Source organism: Cinclus cinclus, chromosome 4, assembly GCF_963662255.1.
Source record: "Cinclus cinclus chromosome 4, bCinCin1.1, whole genome shotgun sequence".
Taxonomy (NCBI): Eukaryota; Metazoa; Chordata; class Aves; order Passeriformes; family Cinclidae; genus Cinclus; species Cinclus cinclus.
In genome coordinates this window covers 25,691,921-25,718,323 of record NC_085049.1, presented here as the reverse complement: position 1 = coordinate 25,718,323, position 26,403 = coordinate 25,691,921, and the positions used below count along the sequence as shown (strand labels likewise).

The 26,403-nt window shown below is 42.1% G+C and overlaps 1 protein-coding gene across 3 annotated transcripts in view; it reads right to left on the bottom strand.

The window, feature by feature from the left end:
* Nucleotides 1-1,596: 1,596 nt before the first annotated feature.
* The window catches only part of PPFIBP1 (PPFIA binding protein 1), a 45,171-nt gene continuing 20,364 nt past the window's right edge, over nucleotides 1,597-26,403 (bottom strand). For 2 of the 3 annotated variants that reach the window (XM_062490947.1, XM_062490949.1), the window contains 20 exons: nucleotides 24,776-24,890; nucleotides 22,164-22,225; nucleotides 21,402-21,477; nucleotides 20,079-20,233; nucleotides 18,999-19,117; nucleotides 17,623-17,676; nucleotides 16,939-16,999; nucleotides 15,077-15,103; nucleotides 13,918-14,092; nucleotides 10,112-10,253; nucleotides 9,722-9,850; nucleotides 8,985-9,135; nucleotides 7,676-7,787; nucleotides 7,446-7,534; nucleotides 5,476-5,598; nucleotides 4,566-4,691; nucleotides 3,562-3,750; nucleotides 2,854-3,033; nucleotides 2,161-2,226; nucleotides 1,597-1,683 (listed from right to left, as the gene is read on the bottom strand). In XM_062490947.1, coding sequence (XP_062346931.1) covers nucleotides 1,597-1,683; nucleotides 2,161-2,226; nucleotides 2,854-3,033; nucleotides 3,562-3,750; nucleotides 4,566-4,691; nucleotides 5,476-5,598; nucleotides 7,446-7,534; nucleotides 7,676-7,787; nucleotides 8,985-9,135; nucleotides 9,722-9,850; nucleotides 10,112-10,253; nucleotides 13,918-14,092; nucleotides 15,077-15,103; nucleotides 16,939-16,999; nucleotides 17,623-17,676; nucleotides 18,999-19,117; nucleotides 20,079-20,233; nucleotides 21,402-21,477; nucleotides 22,164-22,225; nucleotides 24,776-24,890 — 2,238 coding nt within the window. Of the gene's footprint in view, nucleotides 1,684-2,160; nucleotides 2,227-2,853; nucleotides 3,034-3,561; nucleotides 3,751-4,565; nucleotides 4,692-5,475; nucleotides 5,599-7,445; nucleotides 7,535-7,675; nucleotides 7,788-8,984; nucleotides 9,136-9,721; nucleotides 9,851-10,111; nucleotides 10,254-12,436; nucleotides 12,470-13,917; nucleotides 14,093-15,076; nucleotides 15,104-16,938; nucleotides 17,000-17,622; nucleotides 17,677-18,998; nucleotides 19,118-20,078; nucleotides 20,234-21,392; nucleotides 21,478-22,163; nucleotides 22,226-23,537; nucleotides 23,571-24,775; nucleotides 24,891-26,403 lie in introns of all 3 variants that reach the window. The other variant, XM_062490948.1, reaches the window with a different exon arrangement.

The window sequence follows — 26,403 nt, the reverse complement described above, 5'->3', positions numbered from 1 at the left end:
TGCTGGAATATGCCTCTGATCTGAGGGGAGTTCCCTGAAAATCCTTGGAAGAACTATTGTTCCTTTCCTAGCATTGCTAACAGTGTTTTAGAAACACCCTCAACGTCAGCACAAACCCCAGATTGACACCAGGAATGGTCTCACTTCCAGCAAGGAGAGCAACAAAATGCATGACAAATGCTTAGCAAAGCAACACCACCACAAGGAACAATTCCAGCTGGACTTTTGTTTGCCTTTACAGAGCAAAGCAGCTTCATGCCATTGTGCTAAAATACATGCAACGTTCAACACCATACAAATGACCACTTGAATGAAAAGTTACTTTTGCTTGTTTGTGTTTGCTTTTGGCTAGGACAACTCGCAATACTGGAAGTCTGACACAAGATTCCCACTGGCTAGTTAGGAATTTTAAAACCTGATGATCCTCAAGAGCAGAGGAGCTGTGCTTTAAGAAGGTAAAATGATGAGCAACACATCTGATATCTGAATTTTGGAGGAAAAGTCCCACCTTAGGCTTAATAATATGAAATATTATATTCCCTAAACATTTCTCTATATAACTTTATTTTTTTTTTGCAACTACACCATCTTCACGTTAGTCACAGCACAGAAATATCCCTTCCATATGCAGGGAGTACTCTCAACTTTAAGGAAATTTTTAAAGTCATGGAAGTGTTAATAACCTTGTTGAATACACTAACTACTGCTGCTGGGGACAAGAAAGAAGACACTTTAAAATGTGTAGTTTCTGGATGAGTCACTGCTAGAAGAAACATGCTTTAGAATTGTTTCAACTCTAATGGAAAATCATTAAACTGTGCACTCAGTAAAAAGCAATGAAAGCAAACAGTTCTAAAGGTCAGCCTGCCTTTCCCAGTAACCAGCTGGTTTGCAAACTGGCATAATTTTTTTACAACCTTCTCCCCTTCCCTCGCACACCTTCAACTTTCCATCACTCTATCTCACAAAATTTAAATTTTTGCTTTTATATGCACTTAATATACTTATTTTTTCTTTTTCCTTTTTTTTTTTTTTTATAAAACAGTATAAAAATAGGAGCAACAGTCAAGAGCTACCAGGGAGCTTACACAGGGCACAGATTACTAAAATCCTACACTGGATAGGGCTGAACTGGTGTTTGTGCCAAAGAAAAACACCTAGAAAAGAGCAGTAACTTCTATTTATCAGCTGAGCGCAGAGAGAGCTGATGCGCGGTATCTACAGATGCAACATTTTTACCTAACACCTTGTTCTTTTCAAACAGTATAAAGGATTATCTGAGGCCATGAATAAGCCAAAGGAGCACTATCATACCACATCAATTTCAATGCAACACTCTGAAACATATCACCAGTTTGTACATTAAATAGAGTTAAAACAATTACCATTCACCAGTGTCTGGGTGGTTTTTATGGCAAATTAAGTAGGCATCTTGTTTTTTCTCCTTTTCTCTTTAAAATTCTCCACCCCTCAGTGTTACTTCTAACAAACAGAAGCAAGAGCAATGCAAAGTCCATGATCTGCTGCCTGTTGAGTGGAACAGGGATGTCCTTGCACACAGGAGAATGAGCCTTTGTCAGTGCCTGGTGGTGACTGTCACACGTTGGAGTCCTCATCTGTTATACTGGTGCTAGGAGAGCGAGTGGCAAAGTCTTTGAACATTTCATCTTCCTTCAGCATGTGCTGGAAAGGAAAGGAGGGAAGAGTCAAGGTTTCTCACAACTGGAGTCAGTCACCTGTCCTGTGCTGGGCAGCAAACACTGCCTGCCAGCCACTGCTTTGTTCTGGCGAGGGAGGTTTTCGCCCACCCTGCTGCAAAACCAGCTCACTGCTGTCTGCTGCCCCAGTGGCTCAGGGCTTCCACCCAGAAAATGCAGCCTGACTCCCATCTGCAAACCCATCCATCATGGGCAATGGGGGCTGTGTCCCCTGCCCTCCACGCTGTGTGGGGAGCCAGCACAGGCCACCAAACCTCCCCACCAGGATGGGCAGGTACACCTTCCTCAACCACTTAACCACTTGGCTTTCTTGTGCCCTCCGTTCCTGCAGAAGACCCAAAGGACATCACTGACACTGTTTAACACCAGCAACTGTCAAAGGGTTCACACCCATCCCACAGAACCAGAGACCTCACTGCACAGACCCCACTCCCAGACTTACTGTCAAGTTGTTGATGCCTTCAGAAAATGCTCCTATTTGCCTCACAGTCCCTTCTGAATCTTCCATCTATAGCAGAGAGAGAATGAATAATGAATAATGAATTAGTAATAACTTATTTGTATCATAGAGTGGAATCATAGAATGGATTGGGTTGGAAGAGACCTTAAAAATCATCTCAGTCCAATCCTCTACCATGGGCAGGAACACCTTCCGCTACCCCAGGCTGCTCAGAGTCACATCCAGTCTGGCCTTGGACACTTCCAGGGATGGAGCAGCCACAGCTTCTCTGGGCAGACCGTGCCACTGCCTCACCACCCTCACAGGGAAGAGCATTTTTCTAGTATGCTAAACCTCCTAAGATCTAAACCCACTCTCTGTCAGTGTGAAGCCATCCCCCCCCTTGTCCTGCTATGACAGAGTGACAATTAAGTGCAGCACACAATTGATTACACCCGGGATGTTCAGACCAAGGGAGTAAGCATGGCCTGTCAGGAGAGGAGAATTACTCCAGAGCAGGCCCTAAAGTTGCTGCATTTACAGCTTCAACTTCCTTGGGTGCAGACCCTTTTGTCACTAACGCTGTGTGACAGCAAGAAGTCAGGACCAAAGCAAAAGGAAGACTTCACTGGGAAATGGAAGTTTTCCCACTGAACGCGACAGCTCAAAGACTCACAATTGTTAGAACTGGCTTACCTGCTCCAGCCTGTCCAAATCATCATCATCATATACTCGGATATCCAGGCCAGGCTTAAAGCCCTTCTTTGATCCACTGCCAGATGCCCGTCCCAGCTCCATAGGACACACATACTCCTCCACATCATCCTGCTTCTTCTTCCTCAGGCTCCCAAAATTGCTGAAGGTAAGTTTCTTTGGCTTAAAAGTGAAGAAAAATTTGCCAAGGAGTTAGAGAAGCAGCAAAGTATCAACAGGCCTACTCATGCCCTCTTGTATTTCCACGACGAAAACTCAAAACACCAGTGCTGTCCTACACAGATCTTCTGAATTTCATGACAGTGGCATCTGAAAGGATAATGTGTCCTCTCATTCTACCACTGTTAAGACACCACCATTTAACAGATCCCAAACGAGGTCAAAATTCCACATTAAACCATGAGTCTGTAAGCAGTAAGGGACAGCCTCCCTCCCAAACATCTCTAAGTACAGACAGAAAGACAACATGGGTGCTATCTCTTGCCTGTGCATGTCAGACCCAAGAAGTGCCCTGCTCATGGCAGACACAAGTGTCGACCCCAGATCTGCCACGTCCTGTTCTCATGCTTCTTTCTTTAGGAACCGACCCCTTCTGTCAGCCCTTACTGAAGTGCCCTCCCAGCACGGATAAAACTGGAGATCCAAATGCCTCCCTGGAACCTCCCACCCCTCCCAGAACAAGTGGCCTACCTTGACTTTGGCAGTTGCTGTCAGGAGGACGTAGTCTGGGGACTCCATGGCTTCACGTTTCTGCTGCTGGGCCTCCTGCCCCACCAGGAGGTTGAAATGAGTGGCCAAGTGCCGTCTCAGCAGTGTCTTGTTGGGTGGGATGTTCAGCAGCTGGGCCATGGTTTCTACATTGAAACGGGGCTCCAAAACCTGGGAATCCAATCACAGAGAATCCAGCTGAAGCCAGTACTGTCTGATGAGGTCTCAAGGACATCCAGGTCTATCTTGGTCACTCTCTAAGGCTGCTTTGGGATTTTTGTTCGCATTTTACAGGAAATATACAACAAAGAAGAAGGAAAGAAAGTTAACTAGTTAAAGGATTCCTAAAATGCTACCTATAGGCTTTCCTTCTGGAGTTTTATAAATAGGAACAAATTGGCAGGTAAGAAGAATTTAACAGATAAATCCACCCTTAACTGAAGTACTGTGTGAAGCTGTCACAAAATGTTGACCCAGCATCATCTTCCAATTCTGGAAAAGGCAGCCAGAGGAATCATGGAAAATAAACAGACACAAAATCTTTGGAGCAGGGATGTAACTCCTAATCACCACAACAAACCTCTGCAGGTGTAAATCTCTTGTCTGGAGCATGTGATGCTACAGCAATTAAAAACAATCCTGGTTTGATAGTGTAATCCCAAATTTTACAAAAGTAACAAGCTTCCCCCACAAAAGAAAACCATATCCAAGTTAGAAAGGTAGAAAGTGGCTGTTCAACAGCATGGCAGGACAGAAGGTGAAGAATGCCATACCAAAATAAAATTGAGAGGGGAATACAGAATATTAAACCATGCTACTTCCCCTCGAGACATTCATAGTTTTTAAACCATAAGGTAAAAAAACTTCTTATTAAGCAGAATAAGCAGAAAAGGTGTGTGCAACAAAGATAATGTCAGAACATTGACCTAGTGATTCCCAGACATCTTATTTTTCATAAAATGGAAGAAGCCACCCCAAAAGCTCACCATCAGCCCCCCGTGCACTCCACTGCCCCGCAGGTTGGGCGCATACTCTGCCAGATCCACGGAGCGCAGCCACTCCATCACGCGGTGGTTGGTCCACTGGGTGACCTCAGAAGGTGTCACATTATTCTGCCAACAGGAGGGACAGGCAGGTAAGGAGACATCCCAAATCAGCTGAATCCCAGCTTTCAGTCTTTACTAAAACATACCTCTCCCACCCTTAAGGAATACAGTCCTACTTTGCACTTGAGAAAAGAAAAATCTCTTTCTGGATTGCAGCAAGAGCAGCATGGGGATGGGTCTGGGCAGGGGGCAGGGATGTGTCAGGTTGTTTGATTATTGTGCTGTGCACTAGAGTTATTTCTAACTTCTACCAGTAGAGATGAAAATCCAGCTGGTTCCATGAGCCGCTGTGCTGTTCTTGCAGATACACACTGTGAATTTAAATCCAAGAGTCTGGGTTGTTTTGTCATCTGTTGCCCTACCCAGCATTTCCTGCTTCCAAAACACAATGATGGCAGTCACCTTCCTGCATGGTAATGGAGCCAAGCTCCTTTTACACAGAAAATTTTGACACAGCCATCATTTTTCCAGAGAGTTGCACAAGACTCATGGCAACAGTGCTCTGACTTCAAGATGATCTGTGTTCCAGACAGCACATCCAGACTGGGCCAAAACAGCCAGCTGTTGGCTTGGAGGAGAATCGGGAGACTTGGAAAAGGGGACATAAATTTGGGGTCATGGCAGGTAGAGGAAAGAAAGTGATGTCAGAGCTTGAGGTTAAAACAACAACATGAGCAACAGGAAACTAAAAATGGAGCAGAATCAGGAGACAGGAGGAAGGAGTAGAGCAGGAATAATCAAACACCAGGGATAAACCCCTAGAGGATTCAGCTTCCTTGTAAAGCAGTACCTCATCTGACGGCCTCCTGCGCAGGCAGTTGGGCTCAAAGTTGTTTATTCTCAACACCTGAATGGCTCTTTTGATGCTGAGGTGGTGAAGCACACTGATGACCTTCAAGGACAGCAGGTCATCCTGTCAAAGAGCAAGAGGGAGTTAATAAACACAGACATGCTTATTCATGGGACCAGCATTCTCCTGGACAGAGCTGCTTTAGCCTCTGCCTTAAAATGGCACATCTGACACATCTGGGGGAAGATTTCAATATGTCAGACAGGTGATTCATATCAAAACATTTGTCCCAAAATAAAAACTTCCTGTGTTGCACTGTACTAGCTCTTGGGGGATGTTTTTCACATGGGGTACAGAGTTTAGTACAAGAAACATGGGGTAACAAGGAGAGAAAAAGGGTGAGATGACACGTCCTCAGTGACAGGGGAAGAGCCAGGACAGCACCAACACTAGAGTCACCTGGCATTTAATCCTGCCAGAAATTTTAATACCTAAAATGTCCAGCTAGAAGTTTAACTGAAAACAACAAATTATCCTGAAAATTGGAACATTCTCTATGGTTAGAATAAAAAAGAAAAAAAACCAAAAAAACAACGAAACAAAACAAAAACAAAACAAACAAACAAAACAAACAAAAAAAAGAGAAAAAAAAGAAAAAAAAGAAAAAAAAACCCCAAAAGATAAAAAGAAGAGGGAAGAAGAAAAGTGTCTCAAAATTCAATTGCAATTTGGCTAACTTAAATAAATTTATGCATCCTTGTTCCAGGGTTAGCCTGGCTTAATTTTTCAGTTTTACTTATCTGTTATGAACACTGGAATCTATTTTGTCAGATATTTAAGACAAGATTCATTGCTTACCCAAACATTGCCCTGTGTTCAGCCAACTTTGTGATCAATCTGACAGTAGGTTAAGTTTGCTATTTCATTTATTATAAAATAATAAATGTTTGCTATTATTTATTTTGTGTTGGAGTAATTTCAAAAGATCATAACAAGTATTAGTTTAATACTTGGCATATTTTGTTGGTTAGTTGTTGCAAATATGTTGTCATAATTTGATGGTTAAACTTGCTCTAAAAATATCCCCAGTGATCTACAATTAAAGTGACAATGGTAGTAAAGTCTCCCAACACGACATCAAACTCAATGGAGTCTGCTGGCATCACAGCTCCCAGGGTTAAGAAGAAGAAACAATCTTATAATAAATAAAATTACAAACCATGACATAAAGCCTATGGAAAACACATGCAAATGTGTTATGAAAAGGTAACTCATGGTTCATGAGAGAGCAGGGCTGTGACTGATTTCTTCTTTGTTGTACTGAAAGAATTAATATTAGCAATGTTCAATTTGCATTTGTGTCCCCAGAGAAGGAAGGTCTTATCTCATCATACCTGACTGGCAGTGAAGTGGGGAGTGGGGAGGTGATGCTTGTGCTGAAATGCAAAAGCTGTTAAGCGTACCCTGCTTTCAAACAAGCTGGCTCTTAGAACTGCAATTTTCTTCAAAGGAAATTGCTTGGGTTTTCCCCACCTAAGCATCCACCTAAACAAGCAAGCTGATAGAATGCTTGCTCACTGAAGAAAAAGATTCCACCTGTTCCTATTAATTAATATCAAAATGAACAGCAAAAGCATGAATGGCAACCACAGGATTTGCACACCTTTGTGTACAAGCCTTCCCTTACCACACCAATGTCACACACAACTGTTAAGCTCAGGATTGTCCACTTCTTGTGCATGAGTCCAAATTCTTGCTAACTGTGTTTGCTCTTCCATCTGGATCTAGTAGCTCTAAAGATGAAAAGAACTTAGGAAATGCTTGCAGGTGAGCAGTAGTATCTGGTTTCTATAGGTTACAGCTATTGGCATTAACACAGGACACTCACTAAATTTTAATGGGGTCCTTTGAACATTGAGAAGCCAAGAACATGAAAAGGATGTTGGGAGAGGAAGAAACCATTTACTCACCACAGTCATGTAATGGAGCATGCGGCCATCCACCTTCCCCTCATCAAACTGGGTCTTATACTGGGGCAGGCCAATGTCATCCAGCCACCCTAGGGCAGGACAGACACTCCTGTTAGAGTGGCAGCCACATTACCAGCACCACTTACTGTTCCCATCCTCAGCACCCCAAATTAGCCACGATCAGGGACCCCTATCCAAAGCCATTGCTTCAGCATGCAGTAAAATCTTACTGGTAACCCAGTGGTAATCCAGTTTTCCATGGTTGTTTTCCTCTTCAGATCCCAGTGCCTGCAGAGCAAGCTGGAGCTTCTTCCGATGCAAAGGGTGCTTTATCCCAAGCTCCTGTGAAAGGAAGAAAAGCAGTAAATCTAGAGACAATACTATTGTATTCCTCCCTCTGCTGAATGACAAAGGGTTTCTGAGAGGCCACACTTCCACAGCGTTGCTGGTGACCTGGCAGGCACATTTTCTGTTTGCTGAATTTCAGTTCAGCACTAGGGAAAGGCCCACTTACTGGGGTGGGTTAGTTTCACAGTGTGGTAGATTAATTTCAAGGAGTGATGGATTGCAAACTGCATTAAAATGTGGGCCACAATATTCTCATAGCAGGTTAAAAAAATCCCACAATATAATAAAAATGTTAGCATTCAAAAAAATACTTGCTGTGGTTAATTCCACCCCTCCCACTTAGGCAGGTAAAGATAAACTAATTATTTAGTTAAGAGCACAGCAATGTCCTAGGAATTACTGAAATTCATTAATGCTTCTAAACACATAACATTATTCCCCAGTTTAGCTGCAAGTGCAGGCATTCCAGGATCTCTTTAATCCCATTTTTACTTTCAGGAGTGCCTGCTGGTTAATGTTACCTCTGATAACACTATTACAAGCCATTATATTCATAATACACTTCTCTTATTCCAGATGTAGTTTAACTACCCAGTTAAAACAGGCTTAATATTTGATGAGAAGAGTGATTTTTTAAGAGCTGAAAATTTGAACTTCAGCAAATACTGTGGCTTAAAGTAAATAAATTTCTTCTGTTTCTCAACAGACAAGCAATTCTGCAACAATTAAAGACACAGACTGATCAACCTGTGTGTAACAAATCCTCGTTCCTCTTTGTATAAAATGGACAGAAAATATAATCAGACCAAAACAGCACCTTTTTACATCCTTCTCACGTAGGCATAACATAACTGTAGCATGAGTGCTAATGAAGCAGGGCTACAAACCCATATGATAATGAGGCAGTCTCACATGCATATTTTTAGAAAGTGCTACAGCCAATTGATGCGTCCATGCTTAATGCGATTAAATCATGTATTTGTAATTATTAGCTTCATTACAGAGTATTAGATTTCTACAAAACTTCAGCTAAAAAGAAATGGATTTGGCATCACTGCAGGTGATAGTATTTTGAAAACTCATCTAGATTACATTTTTTCACCGGGTGCATCTTACAGACCTGATTTACATGCACAGAAATGGTGATTTTTTTGTTACCTTTATTTGAAGAGTGTTTCTTGTATTCCTCACCTTTTCCAGATCCTGCTGAGAAGCCTGCAGAAGTGTTTGCCCAGACAATATCCAGTGCCTGCCATTATTGATGTAAGAGCCAAGCCCTTGGTCCTGAAGCCAGTTGCAAACCTGCTCCTTGGTCCACTTTGCAAATGGCATATCCAGCTCACTGCAGGAGATTTTACCCAAAAAAGACTGATAAATCCTGTGCTTCCAATCTCCTGTTCTCATAAATAATGAGAAAGCCCAAAGCTAAGCCTAATTCATATATTGTGGAAGCTGGGACAATCTCTGAGGGAATCATCAGCACAATGAAGTGCTGGTTGCTGCTGATCTGTTGCCACTGTCGCAACAAACGGCCTCCTAAAATCCCACTGAAGAGAGTCACCTCTGCTGCCTAGCACGGCTACAACTCTGGAGTGAGCCCAGAATGTTTCACTTTCTCCTTTAATCCGTGAAAGTGCAGCAGAAAAGGCACAGAAGGAGCATCTGTCATTGCCACATGAAGGCTCCTGTGCTGCCTCAGGGCCCCATCCTACGAAGGTGAGAGTTCAGCAGCAGGACCCCACCACCCAGCCCACCTCAGCCCTGCAGAGGTGCTCTCTCAGAGGAGGAAGCAGTCTGGATCTGCCTGGTTTTGCTCAGACAGGAGAGGGGACGTTTCATTTTGGCGCTGCCCTCCTCCTTTGGGCCGCATGCTCTGCTGGAGCCACTGGGATCCAAGCCCCAACACATGGGCCCCACTCATGTCTTACTTGTGGGACTGTCCCAGGTCCCGAGACCAGCCCAGCCGGGGCCCTGCCGTGGCTCTTGTCCCTCCTCTTTTGAACTCCGTCTCGGACATGTCATCTGGGTTGAAGGTGGTGGACTGACTTCTTTTAAGTCTAAAGGAAGAAAGCACATTCACATTTGGCTAAGGAAAAGGCATGTCACTGCTGCCACAGCAGCCAACACAGGCAAGATCTCCCCCAGGGCTTGTAGCCTTGTCCCCAACCCACTGTTATCTCTCCCAAATACCACACAGGCTCCTGCTCTTGGGATATTGAACCACTGAGCCACACGCTGGCAGGGGAGAAAGAGAAGGTGTATACCCAGCAAACCCTCACCCAAGCCCCAGCTCTGTAAAATCTCTCATTTCTACTTACCTTCCAAACAACTTCTTGATTCCCCTGGACTTTTTTCTGGAATCTGGAGAAGGTGGTGTCATCTGCAGACTATCTGCTTCTTTTGGGTGAGAGGGCAAGCCAGCCAGATCCAAGTGGTCTGCAGATCCCTTCTCCGTTTCAGCTGTTAAAAACAAAAGCTCTGTCAAGACCCTCTTGTGCAGGACTATACAGACATGCTCCTGACCTTGGGAATGACTCCTGCTAAATTACTGACAGCCACCGTGTCAAGAAAATGGGGCAGGAGAGAGTGGAAAATCCATGAGAAAAGCCACATGTACCTCCTTCATGGGCCTGGCTGGTAATCCTCCAAGGCAATGCTCTGCTTCAGTTCAGTGCCTTACATCCAAGGTGAGAAAATCCACCTTGTGAATCAAGCAGTGAATTAAATCCCAAATTTACTTTTCCTCAGGGACTGCTCCTACAGTGCTTTTATACACAGAGCCAAGGCACGTAGGTGCCCAGAAACAATTCAGTGCAGTGGCAGGGAACTCAACCAGGAGTCCCCAAAGCACAGAAAGCCAAGTAACTTCCCGGCAGGTATCTTTCCTAATAACCTCCAGTATTTCACTCCCTGATTAGGAAATTTCAGCAACAAAACTTGTAACCCAGAAAGAGGACCCTCACTTCTACAAACTGTGGAATATTTTGTTCCTCCTCAGAGGAATACCATAGAGTTTAGGCTCTGAACCATATCTTCTAAGTGAACAAAACATCTCTGATCAGACACCCTCAATATTACCACCCACTCTAAAAACATTAAATCCTTGATCTTTGGCTGTTTTCCATGACTACAAACCTGAGGGCTCTTGTCCCCAAAGGGGAAGTTGCCACAAAAGGTAACTATTAAAGGAAAAAACAATTTTAAGATAATTTAAAAAGAAAAGTAATAGAATTGCAGTATCTACTAGACTACATAAGCAGAGATGTGCCAGCAAGTGCCAGATAGCTGGATAAAACTACCACATGGAGTTTATGCCAGTTGCTTGCTGGGGAAGAGTGAGAGCATGAACTTGTTCAGCTGAAGCAGCTGTGGCAAGGCAGTTAGGCCTGGAACCATTTGCAGAATCTTTTAATATAGCTCTGTAATTAAATAACCATCACTTGTGTTTGAAACAGACTTCCAGACTTCCAGGAGAAAAGTAAATGATGCACTGAGGCAGAGCTTATAATGCTGGGACATGTTGTCTCAAGCCACAGAGTTAATGCTGAGATAGCCACAAAAGGGCCATGACCAACAACAAACTCTAGGCTTTGCCAATGTATCCTTCTGCTGGTCAAACTTTAGATGGCTCTGCCAGAATACCTATGAACATGTCCCATTTTCCACCTTATCAAACCTTGCAGTGAAGCAACAAGGTCACACAAAAAATCATTTCCAGGTATTTTGGTTTGGCCACTATGGAACACAGGGATTCTGCCAGAGAGAGACAGCACTAGCATTGAATCAGGCTGTGGCATTCGTGGGTTTTGCTTGTAGAAAGTAAAGTGAAAAAACCCAAAAACACATAAATGGCATTCCTAGAGAGAGAACATCAGGACAAGGTTGGATGCATTAGTAGCAGAGATTTGCGGGAATTGCACGGTTTGCTCTTCATACCTGGCTCCTTTGAATGCACTGACACAACCCATAGAACAGATAACATTTCGGGGGCCATGTGAGAAAGAGAGAGGGCCCAGAGCACTCGGTCTCTTTGCCACCACCCCACTGACGCAGTGCTATTTCCTAAGGCAGGTCTCACCTGCCCTTGCCAGAACCACCCAGGGAATGCTCACATCACAAGACTGGCTTTTATTTGCTATGTGAATGGCTCCTTCCCCATCCGCCCCAATTATTTCTCATTTGTTTTATTGTATTGTAGATACAACCACATCTAGAAGACGAATTACACATGCTTTCCCTACAGAACTCCCTTAAATGAACGCCTGGGAAATACAGCTCATTCCCTACTTCACCACCCTTTAAAGTCTTCCAGTGGATCCAGGACAGGTGGCAGCACAAAGTTAACTAAGGGTCATCAATTCTCACCTGGTACCTCGGTCTGGGGTAACTTTGTGCTCAAAGTTACAGCAAAATCTCTGCAAATTGACCCTCAACCTCTCATTAGCAGCAACTACTCATGAACAGCACAGCTGACTTTTAGCAGAGGGCAGATGTTACATGAAAACTCCTTTAGCGATGGGCAGAAGTTCCGATGCAGAGCTCTGGTGCCTGGCTGTGGTTTGGGAAATGTGTGGCCACAGCCAGCTAGTTAGCAGCAGTCAGGGCACAGGGCTGGCACAGGCAGACATGCAGGATTACTGTACCTAAAGTAGGTGCACTGGCACTTCGACTGCGATCTTCAGATATCCACACAAGGCACAAACCCACACGCAGCACAACGGGAGAGAACACGCAGAGGCACAAGGTCAAACACAATTCAAAACTCACAGCGACAAAGTATGGGACAAAAGGAGGGAGGGACGTGAGACACAAGCGGCACACGAATGCTGAATTCACATGGGCTTGGGATCACCAATTCACTGGGAAACTCCCTTTCACAACAAAGGAGTGGAGCTGAGCTCTGTGGTGGGGAGGGAAAAACGGCACCACAGTCACTTCAGTGCAAGGAGGTCACCTGCTCCAGGACCCACTGCTCCTGTGAGGTGGCAAATATCTGGACAGCAGCTTTAGAGATGGAAGCACTGAAATCTGGATAGCATAAATAACTTACTCAAAGTCACAGCACCCTGATTTAGATGGCCCATCTTCCACACCTTTAAAACAGCCACAAGTACTGCACTTTGTTAGACAAATTAATTTCAGGACAAAACAGGATTACACACAAGCAAACATGAAATAAACCAAAGCAAAGGGTCTAACCCTCAGAATAGACTGTACATCTATTCCAAGTAAGCTAGCAACTTCCCAGGCTGTATGCCACAGGCAAGTATGGGTAGTAGATCATCAATGTGTAGATATGTTACTTATTTTGAACAAAAGTATAATATTCTCTTGGAGTAAACAACAAAGCAGAAGCTATCCCCCTTCAGGCTTCTGAAATAAAGAGCTAGATTCCTAAACCTCATGCAAGAGAAAAACAAACACCTCAAATGTCTGGCAGATCTGATGCAGGAACTCCCTGGATGCTTGAAATGGATCAGCGGAAAGACTGCTAGAGCAGAGCAGTAAATATAAGAATTCCAGTTAGTGGCAACAGTGACTTCTGCATTAAGCAGAACATTTTATTTATTTCTTTGTCATATGTAAATGTCACCAAATGACAATACCAAAATAACCTGCCCCCCACCAGCACTACAGGTAAAAAATTGACATGAACTTGGATGACTTGCCAATCCTGTTCCTGTTGTCACCACCTCTTTTGCAAGGCTGCTTAAGCTAAAAAAATTTTGAAAATAAAAGTAAAAAAATTAAAAAGAGAGAAAGACTGACTGCTGCTGTCCTATTTCTACATATCTGAAAATCTTATGAAAGATAAACTGAGGATGGAGCCAGGGGAAAAAAAAGCCCACAAATCCCATGTGTGAACTACTGCCAGCAGCCAGCATTTCATACAGCAGCAAGTCCCTACAAGGTCCCAGGGGAGATACCACAGCAAAGTCTGAACCACATCAAATACTTCTTCCATCAGTGATTTTTTTTCCTTGCTGTTTGATATTTTCCAAACATTCTACTGTCAGAAATGCCACCAAGTCACAGTAAGACTAAGGCTGGCTTTCCTACTTCTTACGGCAGTTACAGATGCTTCAAAATGCACAGAATCTGGATGCAGAGACATGGTACCTACCCAGATTGGGGGCACTTGCAGTCCTCTTGTTATTTTTTATCTTGAAAAAACCTCGGCCAAAGGAAGATCTGGCTTTGCGGGTGCCAAAACTGTCCTCGTCACCTGTGCCACCGTGAGAAGGAGACTTGGGAGGGAGGGTTGCAAAATTATTGCCTTCCACAGGAGGTTTAACCTGCTTGAATTTGGGAAATAAAGAGTCAATATAAGGGAATTGCAGAAGGCCTTTTGAGAGCCTGTGAAGTGACTGCTGGCAGATAATCTAGGAAGTCCTTCTCATCTGTCACTACAAGAATACAGAACGTAAAAACTGTAAAGTAAAACATAAACAAGATCTTCATGTGAATATATTGTCCTGGTTTGAGCTGGGATGGAACTAACTTTCTTAGTTCAATGCTGTGTACTGGTCCAGTGCTGTGTTTTGGATTTAGTAGGGAATAATGTGGATAACACTGGGATGTTTGGGTTGTTGCTGAGCAGTGCTTGCCCTGAGTGAAGGAATTCCCATTTTCCCATGCTTTGTCAGCAAGGAAGTGCACAAGTAGCTGGGATGGAACATGTCCAGGACAGCTGATCTGAGCTACCAAAGGAATATTCCACACAACAGAATTCCATGCCCAGTATATAAACTGGGGGTTTACTGGGAAGGGGAGCCACGTGTAGCTTGGAGATGGGCTGGGCATTGGTTTGTGGGGGATGAGCAATAGTATTGTGATGCAACACTTGTCTTTTTTGGGTTTTCTCTCTCTCTTCATCTCTCTTTTATTATTATTTTTGAATTATTATATCATTTTACTTAGTTTCAATTATTAAACTGTTCCTATCTCAACCCCCAAGTTCTATCTTTTTTTGTTGTTGTTGATTCTCCTCCCTATCCCACTGGGACAGGGAGGGGGACCAGCTGTGGGGTCCTTTGTTGTCAGCTGGGATTAAATCCTGACATATGTTCCGGATCCAGCATTACTATCACTACCTGCTAAGAATAAATTGTGTTCTTTAAGATGTTCCTCAATTTCTGTAAGGCTGGCTTAAAGGTATGGGAAAGGCAAAAATAGAGTCCTGCAAGGCTTTGAACTTCTCCAGCTTTCCAGGATCTCTGTCTCCCCCACTGGCAGCTGTAGGGGCAGTAAGTGGGAAGGAGAGAGACAACACCCCACAGTACATTGGTTCTCTGCCAAGTGTCAGAGTGCTCTTTCTGTCTGACACTGCTCTGCAATTTCTTAATTAATGGATTAATTGACTGTGTCCACTGCCAAAGCAGAGAGGAAATTACTTATCAAGCAAGGAGTATAAATGCCAAGAGAGATATCAGACACTCCAATTAGCCAATTTAAAACAGTACTTTAGCCTCACCAGCTGTTTCACTGTCTCTTTGAAAGAATGAAGCAAAACCATTCACAGCCCAAATATAATCCTTTGGCTTTTGCTGAATCAATACAGCATTCATCCCACAACTGGTTTCTAAGGTTTGTCACCTCTGCTCAGGTGTTCCTAGAGGTAAGAACTGCAAGATGTGGCCTTAAAGTACCACAGGGTGACTTGTCAGAAACACTCTTGCCACTCACAGAAGACAACTGAGAAACCCAAAGGTTTTTAAAGATACACTAATCAAAGATAATTACAGAGTCAGTAAAATGCTTAATGGTTAGCTTTGCTAATTATCTAGTGGGGAAAATCTGGCAACCTCATGCTCAATCAGACTGGAAGATAATCCATGCGTGAGGAGGCATGTGCTGAGCACTGAGCAGTGCCACTGATGGTGACACCCACCAGAGACTCCTCGCTGTCCTGTCTGTAGGACTTGCATTCCCTCTCTGGAACAGCATGTGGCTATTCCACACTTCCCAGCCTCCCAACACCTCCTCACTGTCTGTGTTTCTCCAAGGATACACATCACCACATAGACACATACATTACCTCTGTGGGCTTCTGTGCACAGTCTCTGTCCTGTTTGGGAAAGATTAACACATTTAAGAAGTCATGGTTCATAGCCAGTATTAAATTCATTATGATTACCCCGAGTTAAGTTCTGACTGAAATACCCTTCCCTGACTGTTCCTTTTCCCAAAAAGAAACCTCTTCAGAGTTGTATTTCACACAGCTTAAGCCTTGCTTGTCTGAGGTCAGTGAGCTGACATGGAAATAGAGTTGCTTTGGTCTACTTTGTGAAGGATTAGTTGTGCACATGATTAGTGACATGCAGAACATTAAGGCACTCATGGGCAGAGCTGCCTGAAGGGACCCAGAGCAGGAACCAGACAGGGTAGAAGCCAAGTAGATAGAACATCCACAGCCTCTACTCCTTGTCTCTCCAAACAAACAAAAAAACAAAGACCCCCAACCCATGCACTCCAGCTCTTATCAGATTCTGGTGACATTTTCAGCCCTGTCAGCCTCCCCCCTACACTGCCAGGCACAACAGGCACCAGGGAATGAATATTCAGGAGCTTCTAGGAGTTCAGGCTGCCACAAAAGAGCACATGAATTTCACTTATTTGATGGCACTGCTTGAAATTAGCTGCTTTTGGTCACTTCCACAGAAACCTAAACTGAAGCTATCCCCAGACAGCCAACAGCTCAGTATTTTGTTTCTGACTACCTAAAACATACAGTCAACCCAGATTGTATTTTATAGTGCATTAATTACATGGCCTTCCAAAATTATTCACCTTATACACAGGTAGAAGTGGTGGTGGGTGTAATTTTTTTGTTGTCTTAAATAAGAAAAGTATATCGAGTTAAAAAATCCCACCTCATTATCTGAGCAAAAACACAGCAAGAGAGTCTCAGGTAAAAGCCTCATACAAAGAGGGAAAAAAAGGCACCTGTGTTTTCAAGGACAGATTTTCTTCTTTAATAGAATGTGGAAGATGTCACATGTGTGTCACCACTGCCAACATATGCCACAAGGAGCCCTGCTTTGACTCAGAATTTCTCAGAAGGCAACACAACATCCACAAGGTCACAACAGAGATGTCACACCTGTGTGCAAGGAGATGGGAGGAAGTAAAAGACCAAACCTACCACTTCAGATGCCTCTTTCCTTAGACTGCTCAGACTGCTGGACTTCTGCAGTGTGGAAGTTCTGAAATAACAACATAAAAACCAAGCTCAGTTATTAGAATTAAACTTGCTAAGATAAAGACACTCAAAGGAATCAGCTTTAAAGACAGCATTATAATACATGATGAGATATACTATACCAAATGATATTTTGAATTAAGATGTAGTAATGAGTGCAGTAAGTGCACTAATCAGAGCCCATGCAATTTAATGAGATACTGTAAGAACTTCCACACTGGAATAACTGCTGCTTTAGGGAATATGGATATGTCGCAGAAACTAAAATTGTTTTCTCATTGGAGTCAGCTGATCACCTTCCCCCCACTAGCAAAAGAAAAAAACAAATCATGTGTGCATGCACTGTGGAAAACCATAAATTTCAAAGTATATTGACAGTCTACCACCAAATTAGAGACGCTTCATGATGTAACAGGAAGTATCATGTGCCCAAATTAAGTATTGGAAAATAATGATCATGAAAGCATGGGACATGAGCAGAAAACTACCATCACCAAATACCATCTTGGCTAGAATTAACTGACCTATCTACATAGGTATGTAAAATATGGGGGGTGCTTTGTGGGGGTTCAAGTTGACCATCACATTTAAATATGTCCCCTGAGCAATTCTGATTATGGCACTTACACTGGGCTATCACACAGATGAGTTTCAGGGGAGGAACCTGTTGATCTTCCTTCACTGTAAAAAAAAAAAAAAAAGATGAAAAAAGCTGAGACAGAAATCCTATGATCTCAGCCTGCTTTAATTCTGTTTTCACTTCAGCTCTTATGGCATTAACACATGACAAATTTTCCCTGCTATGGTGGCAAGTCTTGTAAAAGATAAAGGACAAAGGTGAACTCAAGAGCTCCAGAGAAGACAAATCTCACTGTAAGATGATAACAATACTAAACTATTCAGCTTCAATAAATGCAGATGTTCCAGCAGTGTCTGCAGCAGCACAGGGAGTGGAGGTCACCATCTCCCAGTCACCACCCACAGCATGGGGCACTTTGCTGCAGTTTAGTGCTTGCTTTGGTTTTTACCAAGAGGAGACAGAGATGAAAACCCTGCTGGTGATGGCTCAAGCTGCATGAGGAACACGAACAGCACAAACTGAGCAAAGCTGGGCTTCTGGATAGGATCCTTTCCTCAAACAGAACTGGAAAAATCACATATCAAATTGAGCTTGCACTGATGTTTCACATTGAGATTGATGGTTGTTTCAACTCAACAATTTCCTTGCCTCTGGATTTTGAGTGTTTGACACTCCTTAGGATAAAGCCAGGAATTTGGACCCAGAAAGAAAAAAAAAACAAGAATAGCCTTTGCTGAGCTGTGTGTCTGGGGTGCTTTTCTGTACTCCCTGCAGTGCCATTGCAGGTCTGCAGGGATTGGGTTTCCTCCCAGGACAAGGAGGGTAGGTACAGGATTAGAAATGCTGGTGAGAGTTGACAGCCGCTCCTCAGCCAGCAGCTGTCACTGGTTCCAAACATGGGGACCCCTGGGTGCCACAGCTCAGCCACAGACCAAGGCTGCAGCCACACATCCCTTGGGTTTCCTCCCCTCCTCAGATTAGAGCTGGAAGCCCTTTTGTTCTGGCAGTGCCTTACAACCATCTTTAGCAGCTGTGAAAAATGTCTGGGCACAAATCACCAGGGATGGCAGAGCTATCACCACACCAGCCAGACTTCCATGATACAAACCTAGACAAAAATAATGATTCTGTGGCCTTCATTACACTAGATCAGCTTCCCTCTCCTTCTGTTCATTCCTTGTGAAGCAGCTGGTACAGACCATGAGTGCTGCTACAACAGCAACCAAACCAGCCCTTACTTACTCAGGATTTAATCAATGCACTTCAGGAACATTAGCTTGGTTTGCTGCAGCTAGCCAAGGGAATCCTAACCTTGTTTACCTGGCTAATGACTTGATAATTCAGTGACTGACAGATTATTGCTCTCCTTAAATGTCATAGAGTATTAGATTCACAATTGAAAAATACATGGAAACCATAACACCTCATTTCACTTGCAGGATCTGGCCTAGGGTGTGTTTTCAGTCTCTCTGCAACAGCTTCTGAGCTCTTGGATGCTGATGAAAAGGAAGGGACTGAAATCTGTAAAATGCTGGTGTGGATCTGTAAGGAATTCTGAAAAGAAGGAAGAATATGTGTTACAATCTTCTGATCTGAAAGTAAGCAACCATAAATGAAAAAAGAGTAGCAGATGAACCATTAAGCAAAGGATCTGAAATAAGGTTTTAAAAGTGATTTTTTTCCTTATTGTAATAGAATGATTTACTCCTTGAAAGATGGCACTGCAGATAAAATGAGAATTATTGCACAGATAAGACAGAGCATAGACAAAAATCTCACAAGTCTCCCAAGACTGCCTGCTAAATCTGTCTCTATCATTGGGACACCATGAAGGGTAGTCCACTTTTCAGGTTTAATCCTGTCCTCAGACACTCAGAGAATACAAAAAAGCTGCTAAACATTTAATTTCATTTTTCCCATAGCATGTTCTTGCTGTTTCAGTAAGTCAAGACCCTGCTCTGACCCTGCAGCTTAGAGAAGACATCTATAGTTTTTTTATTGAAAAATCTGATTGTAAAAATCAGAGATTGAACCACAACATACGTATCATTTAACTGAATGGATGCAATTACAATTGCATCATTTAAAATATAACACGATATATTTAATAAGTCCCAACATATTTACTTCAAGTTTGTGCCAAAGTAAATGTAACTCTAAAACAGCTACATTTGATAAGAAAAATAATTTCTATGTCTAATAGAAAAAGTAATTCAGATCTGTTTTCATTATAAATACAGATATTTGCTGTCTCCTGATCCCATATGATGATTAAGGGAAGTAAGTTAAATTGAAATTCCTCAGCAGCTTTCACAAGAAAACTACGTTCTCCAAAAGGATGAGGCATTACAAAAAACTGTGAAACCCAGAAAAAAAAGTCTTTTTGGAAACTTGAGTTTTGTCATCTACAATATGCTTTGCAGCACAAGCAGTGTTTTCAAGGAACCATGGCATTAAATAAAGCAAAAAACCCAAAAAACCAACAATCCCAAACAAACCCTACCTCTTCGTGAATATTCATGTTGAACTCATCATGGATTGGAGATGCTGTTACTGGGGTTGGGGATGGGCTTTTCTCTGGGTCAGCCAGACTTGATGTGTCCAATAAACCAGTGGAAACAGACCCTGAATTCAAGTCTTCACTTTCACTTTCTTTGCCTGAAGGGATAAGACATGGAAACTTGTTGGTTTTATAACCCTTGCTCCCACACAAGCTGCAGCCAGCGTGCTCAGTTATGGACCAAAAATGGAGAGATTTGATTGCTGGGTTTTTTAGGACAGACTACAATAGGAGAAAGGAAGTCATGGCCAAGTGTCACTTCCCAATTCAACCATCACAACACAACAGGGCTGGAACAGAGGGAGGTCAAAAAGCCCAGCAAACACCCTCAGGGCATTTAGCATCAGTTTCAACAAGCTGAATAAACTGGAGTACTTCTTTCCTGTCTGTTCTGGAATTTAATTCTAAATATTTAGTTTCCCTTATTTACTAAGGAAAAAACCAGAAGGTCGAGTCTGCCTGAAACTTAAGATGTCTCTGTAGTATCTTCAAGGTACCCTGAGGAAAAATGAAGCCCACTGCTCAGGAGTCTATCACCAGCCTAGAAGTGACCACATCAGGTCTGCAGCCTGCCACAAACTGAGTCTGTCTCATTTAGGTAGTGCTGAAACCCACACCAGTGTTGGCATCCTCTGCTCCTTCCACCCTGGATGCTCCTGAACTGCCTCAGTGCTACCAGAAGGCTTGGACTGGTTGTGAAAGACCACCACCAGTTTCTAAAAGGTGAGCAGAAAACCAGTGCTTGTTGCCAAAGACCAGAGGCAAACACAAACCAAGGTCTGTTCACACCTCTCTTGCCCATTTTTCACTGCCTGAAATCTCTTGAATAATGAAGTGACCCCGGAGCACAGTTCCCAGAGAATCAAGGTGTGTTCTAACACCCTCCTGTGCTTGAAGGCACAACACTGCGAGAAAGGGCAATACTTATTTAAGAATTGCTCCCTCTCCACCACTCAGCATGGTGTGAGCCCAACACCACAAAAATACGTATTTTGTTTCCTTGCTCTTGTTGGGCTACTGGCAATCTTCTTCCTCTGAAAGAGTCTGGAAACCTCCACTGGTCTTAGAATACATGGAATAGGCCATTACATTCTGTAGTAAAGATACAGCTTTTGCTTCAGTCACAAATTAAGCTCACCACCGCAACACACATGGAGCTTAAATGACAACACAACAGAGTTTCGTTGGTTTTTTTGTGGTTTTTTTTTTTTTTTTTTTTTTGTTTTGTTTTGTTTTGTTTTTTTGGTTGTACAATACCTTTTTTACCTTGAGCCAGTATCACCATGTCTTGGACTTTCTTGTACCTATTCAGAGATTGCCGAAGCTCTTCTATCTTCCGATCCTAAAATAAAAGGAAGTTGTGACTTTGCTTCCTCCCCCAGAAATAGGAAGTACAAATACTAAATCTTTTAGTTTAACTGGCTGTGAGACTAAAAGAAATGGGAAGTGTGGATGGGACAGGACTCAGAATGCTGAGAGGCTTTGAAATATCAAAAGTTGTATTTAGCAAAAGCTATCTAATTAATCACCAAAACTGTCCCAGCCTTGAAAGTGGATTTCAGCTCCCTTGTTAAGTCAAAGGTAGAGCATAATAAATTTTCCATGTACAAAGGATGTAGGGCTTTGATGATCAAAAGAAAACATCCTACAAAATGCACATGCATATGAAAGCATAAAACCATGTACGAAAATAATTCGTACTTCACAGAAAAGCCCTTTTGGAAATGAAGCCTGTGATCTGGCACTTATTATGTAGATCTTTACATTTGCAGAACACAGTGCAAATTAACCATACTGAATTCAACAAAACAACAGTGTAAGGACTCTGTATGGATCATGTGCACATGCACAGAGCTCATAAATGCTCACAGCCCCTTAAAGGCACTACAGTGCTTCTGACTGCAGAAAATCATTCATTCTCACAAATCTGTTTTTTAGTTGAATTGTGAAAAGCTCACATGTGAAGTTTTTCTTAGAGACTTAAATCAATCTGATAAATGATTGCTGTAAAAATAATGACTTTGCTACCTTCTCTTCATTTGCTGCCATTAGAGATTCTACCGCCTTCTTCATTTTCTGTACTTCTATATCTAAAAACAAAATACAGTTCTCCAAGTCAATTTACATAAGACAGGGTAAGGAAATAAGAAAAACACAAAATCTAGAAGCAACTCAGTAATATCTGAAAGTAGAATGACAAATTCACATACAAAACATACACCACTTAAATTACTTTTTAGATGCAAACACAAAGAAGGAAGATATTTGTCTTCAAAACCTCTTCTCTGACATTTTTATCAAGGAAATGACAAAATCCAGGAAATTTCCTTCTTCCCCCCACCCCTCTCCAAGCCTTGCAAGAATGGAAAACTCAAAGAGTAAAGCTATTGCTTGACTTTCACTACCTCCATCTTTAAAATAACCAACTACCTCCAAAACAAGAAATTAAAAACAAACAAACAAAAAACCCCCCTGCATTTTGAATGCAATAAAACACATCCTCAGTATAATAGTCAAACGACCACCCCAAACAACATGTCACAAAGCCAGGGGATTAATGGATGTGATGAAGGAAGCATGGTGCAGTGATGCTCAGCCCTAATCCAGTATGGATGGAGCAATGAGGAGAGCATAGTGGAATGATACAGGTATTTGCTGTGATGAGCAGTCATGCTAGAATATGACATTGCAGTTCAGGCCTGGGAAAGGTTCCTAACACAGACAACAGTGCTTCATCTATAATCCTTATTTACCAAGAAGTATAAATACATGGGAAGATATAAGTTCTGGAGGTGTTGTGGGCTAGGAATTCAAAAAGAATGGAAATAATCTCCATTTTTACCTAAAGATCTACCTTGCATGAATGAGGCAAAGGTCAAATTTAACTATGAATGTAGGCAGGTAGCCAAACTCACAGGTAAAAAAGCCCTGTTTCAACTTCCTAAAAATTCATGGAAAGCAAACAGAGCAGGAAGAACATTCTCCTCTTTAATGACATATAAGAAGAAAAGAAGCTGCCTGGCTGGCTTTCTAAATGGAAGACATTTAGACACATCGGGCTAAACCAGTAACTGATCCAGTTCCAGTGATTTTTCCCTCAGTTATGCTGGCTGAAAACTGGTCTACTGGATTGCAACTGCATTTCACTGAGAGACAACTGCTTTGTGAGCCTTCCCAAGACCCAATCTTCCTTTATCTATCAGATTTTCTTCAGAAAACTTTGTGCTTTAAGTGTGATGTACTCACCCTTATTCTCCAGTTTTACTGTAAGTGTAACTAAGGGTTATAGATGATGCAACCTAACAGTGTTTGTTAAAGCAGTTTTGCAAACACATGCAGAAAGCTATTCTGGAAAGCACTTCTGGAATGCAAATGCTCATGGAAAGACACCAGGAACCTTACTTTTATCTTTGAGCTTCTTTTTACAATTTTCATCTGTGCAGGGAAAATCCATTGAATTGGAAATTAGCAAGGAAGTTATAACATGAAATAACTTTTAAGACATTATTGATACTTAATGAATCAACTCTTCCTTACTTCATTCAGCTAATGAGACAGATAATTTGTTATCTGCAAACAGCATTTTTTAATATCAGTCAAAGGCAGATAAAACATGTTTCATCACAGCAAAAGATCTTCTGCTGAGCTACACTGAAAACCACAAAGCTGAGGACCAGAGGGTAATGAGAGTTCAAGTAGTTCCCCAGGGAAGAAAGCCCTATATAAGTAGTCATGAATGCAATGAAGTCAGACCCTGTTCACATTTAAATGTTCTTTAAAAAAATGGAATCACAGTTCATTTTGGTCACTTCTAGTGATCATAGGAAGTGGTTTTGAAAACACCATTTCATGAAATAAAATGTGACAATCTACACACAGCATATTCCTCCTCAGGTCAGGGGAGGAGACTAATCTCTTGTGCACTTCTTTTTCCAGAAAACATACTTTAAAAGCACAGTCTTAAAATCAGCAATAACTATTAGTAAGATATATTTAGAATTAAAATTGCATCAGGACAAAAAAGTCTATGGAAATTTTCTGTGATGTTTTAACAAAAACATTCTGGTTTTAAATAAGTCCTCAATATAAGATTCCCTCAAATAGATACTAATAAATACTAAGAGTTTCTTCTTCACAAGCCAGTAAAAGAATTACCCAGCGAGAAAAAATTTTGTGCTAATTCAAGCTTAATTAAGGTTTAGACCTAATGAGCACACAAATCCAGAATCAATCCTTGATTTCACCTACTCACAGCAAGGTCCACATCATACTTTGATCTTCAGTATGGTTTTTCCCCTTCCTTACCAGAAAGTTTCCTTTTCAATACAATGTTTTCAGAGCATTTGTTGAAATTAGTTGAATTTCTGAACCGTATAAACTGTATCTATTGAGGCCCCATGAGCCACATAAGGAGTTAATTAGGGATTTTTTTGCCTTGTTTAAATTTGACCAAGACCTTGCTGTGACAGTACATTCAGCACTTGCATCATCAACACCCTCTAAATATATTTCAAGAGGTAAACATCAAGATAAAGTTCAGGAAAACTGAGGCTTTTACCAGTTATTTCCTGTACATGGAAACATGATCTCAGATGAGGTGACTGAAGAGGACATGGTGACAGAGACTCCCTGCTTCTTACCTCTGTCCAGTATTTCAATCCCTTCTCCTTTCAGCTTGCAAACCAGTTTTTCATGCAACCTTTTCACCTCAGCTTCCTTCTGCTCCAGTTTGTCTTTCAGAGCTGACAGTTCATCCTATAAAAGCACAGAGACACTCAGTGACAGCTTCCACAGGCAGCTGAGATGTTTCCACAATTCCCTCCAAGGAAGCACAGTGGACAGGTCCTCAGCTGGTGGAAGTGACTCTAACATTTAACATTAACATCTGAGGGCCTCTGACATTTAACACTGCCTGAGGGTGCACCCACCAAAGGGACTCTAAACATCCCAACAGACCTCTGAGCCCATAACAGAGGAAAACCAGGGGGTCTGTGGTCTGAAACTATTGGTCTCATGTAAAATTTGAAAGAAACTTCACATCAAAATTTAAAGACAAAAGAGCTAAAGGGACCAAAAAAAAAAAAAAGAAAAGAAGCAGTGTTCTTATTTGTTTAACCTTGCAGGGATAGGAAAAAAAAGCAGGTGAAAAGGCTGAATGCTAACATTTCCATATTTTGTTTTGGTCTTTATAGGGCATTTTGCATGTTTGAAGCCAAACAATTCTGAAACTGTGCTTATACCAGGATGAGGACAGTTTCAGAAATTACCCCTGCTTCTATGGAAGAAAAATCAATCACAAAACCAGCAAGCACATGGACACATACTGGAAAGCAGTTCAGACAAAAATGTGGGACCTCTGCCACAGTTTGAGTTTGCTGATGAAGCATTAGGAAAGAAAGCTTGGATCTGAGATTCTCGGCAATAAGACAGATGGTGTTTGGGGGAGTTGGGGTGTATTAGAAAAATGCTGTTAAGTTTTAACTTAGATCTAACCATCTGCACTAGCAAGTGACTGGCACAGATCCATGCATTTAGCTTTTTAAAATTTGAGGCAAATCCTACCCAATTTAGTAACATGTTTCTTTGATGTCCGAGGATATCTTGTGCAACAGCATCATTAAGACAGGACCCTCACTGCAACAGTACCCAACACTGAAAATTTAATTTGTAAATTTGTAAATTTGTAATTCAGTTTGTAAACAAAGCAAAACAAGACAAGACTCATTCATTTTGGCATTTACAGCTTCTAAAAGACATTTTGACTCCTTAAGGGAATAAACCAAACTAGAATACTGTGGCTTAGGTATTTTCCTGAGCTACCCTCAGACGATCTGTTGCAAATGCACAGTGATGGCTGCAACCCAAACTCTGGCCCAGCTACAGAATCTCCTGAAATTGGTTCTGTTTTCTCTAAAGTATCATTAAAAAACCAGATCAATCTTAAAATTGTCAAGAAATCAAGGCTTTTTCCACAACAGTAGCTGGGCAATAACTGCAATTCTCCAGTGCTCCAAGTTGGCACTGATTATGATGGGATTTCTGCCAGTGTAGGATCCACGCTACTCCAAAACAAGACCATTTCTTGGTCACATGAGAAGCTGCTGTCATACCTACAGGCAACTAGAGCTGCATGTGGCTGTCAATGTGTATTTCTTCCCCTGAATTAGAAACATGATATGGAAATTTACATGTGGGAGAGAAGACGGCATTAAAGAATCACTATTTCCCAGCCAGTTTTCATGAATACATTTTGTCTAAAAGGGTGATA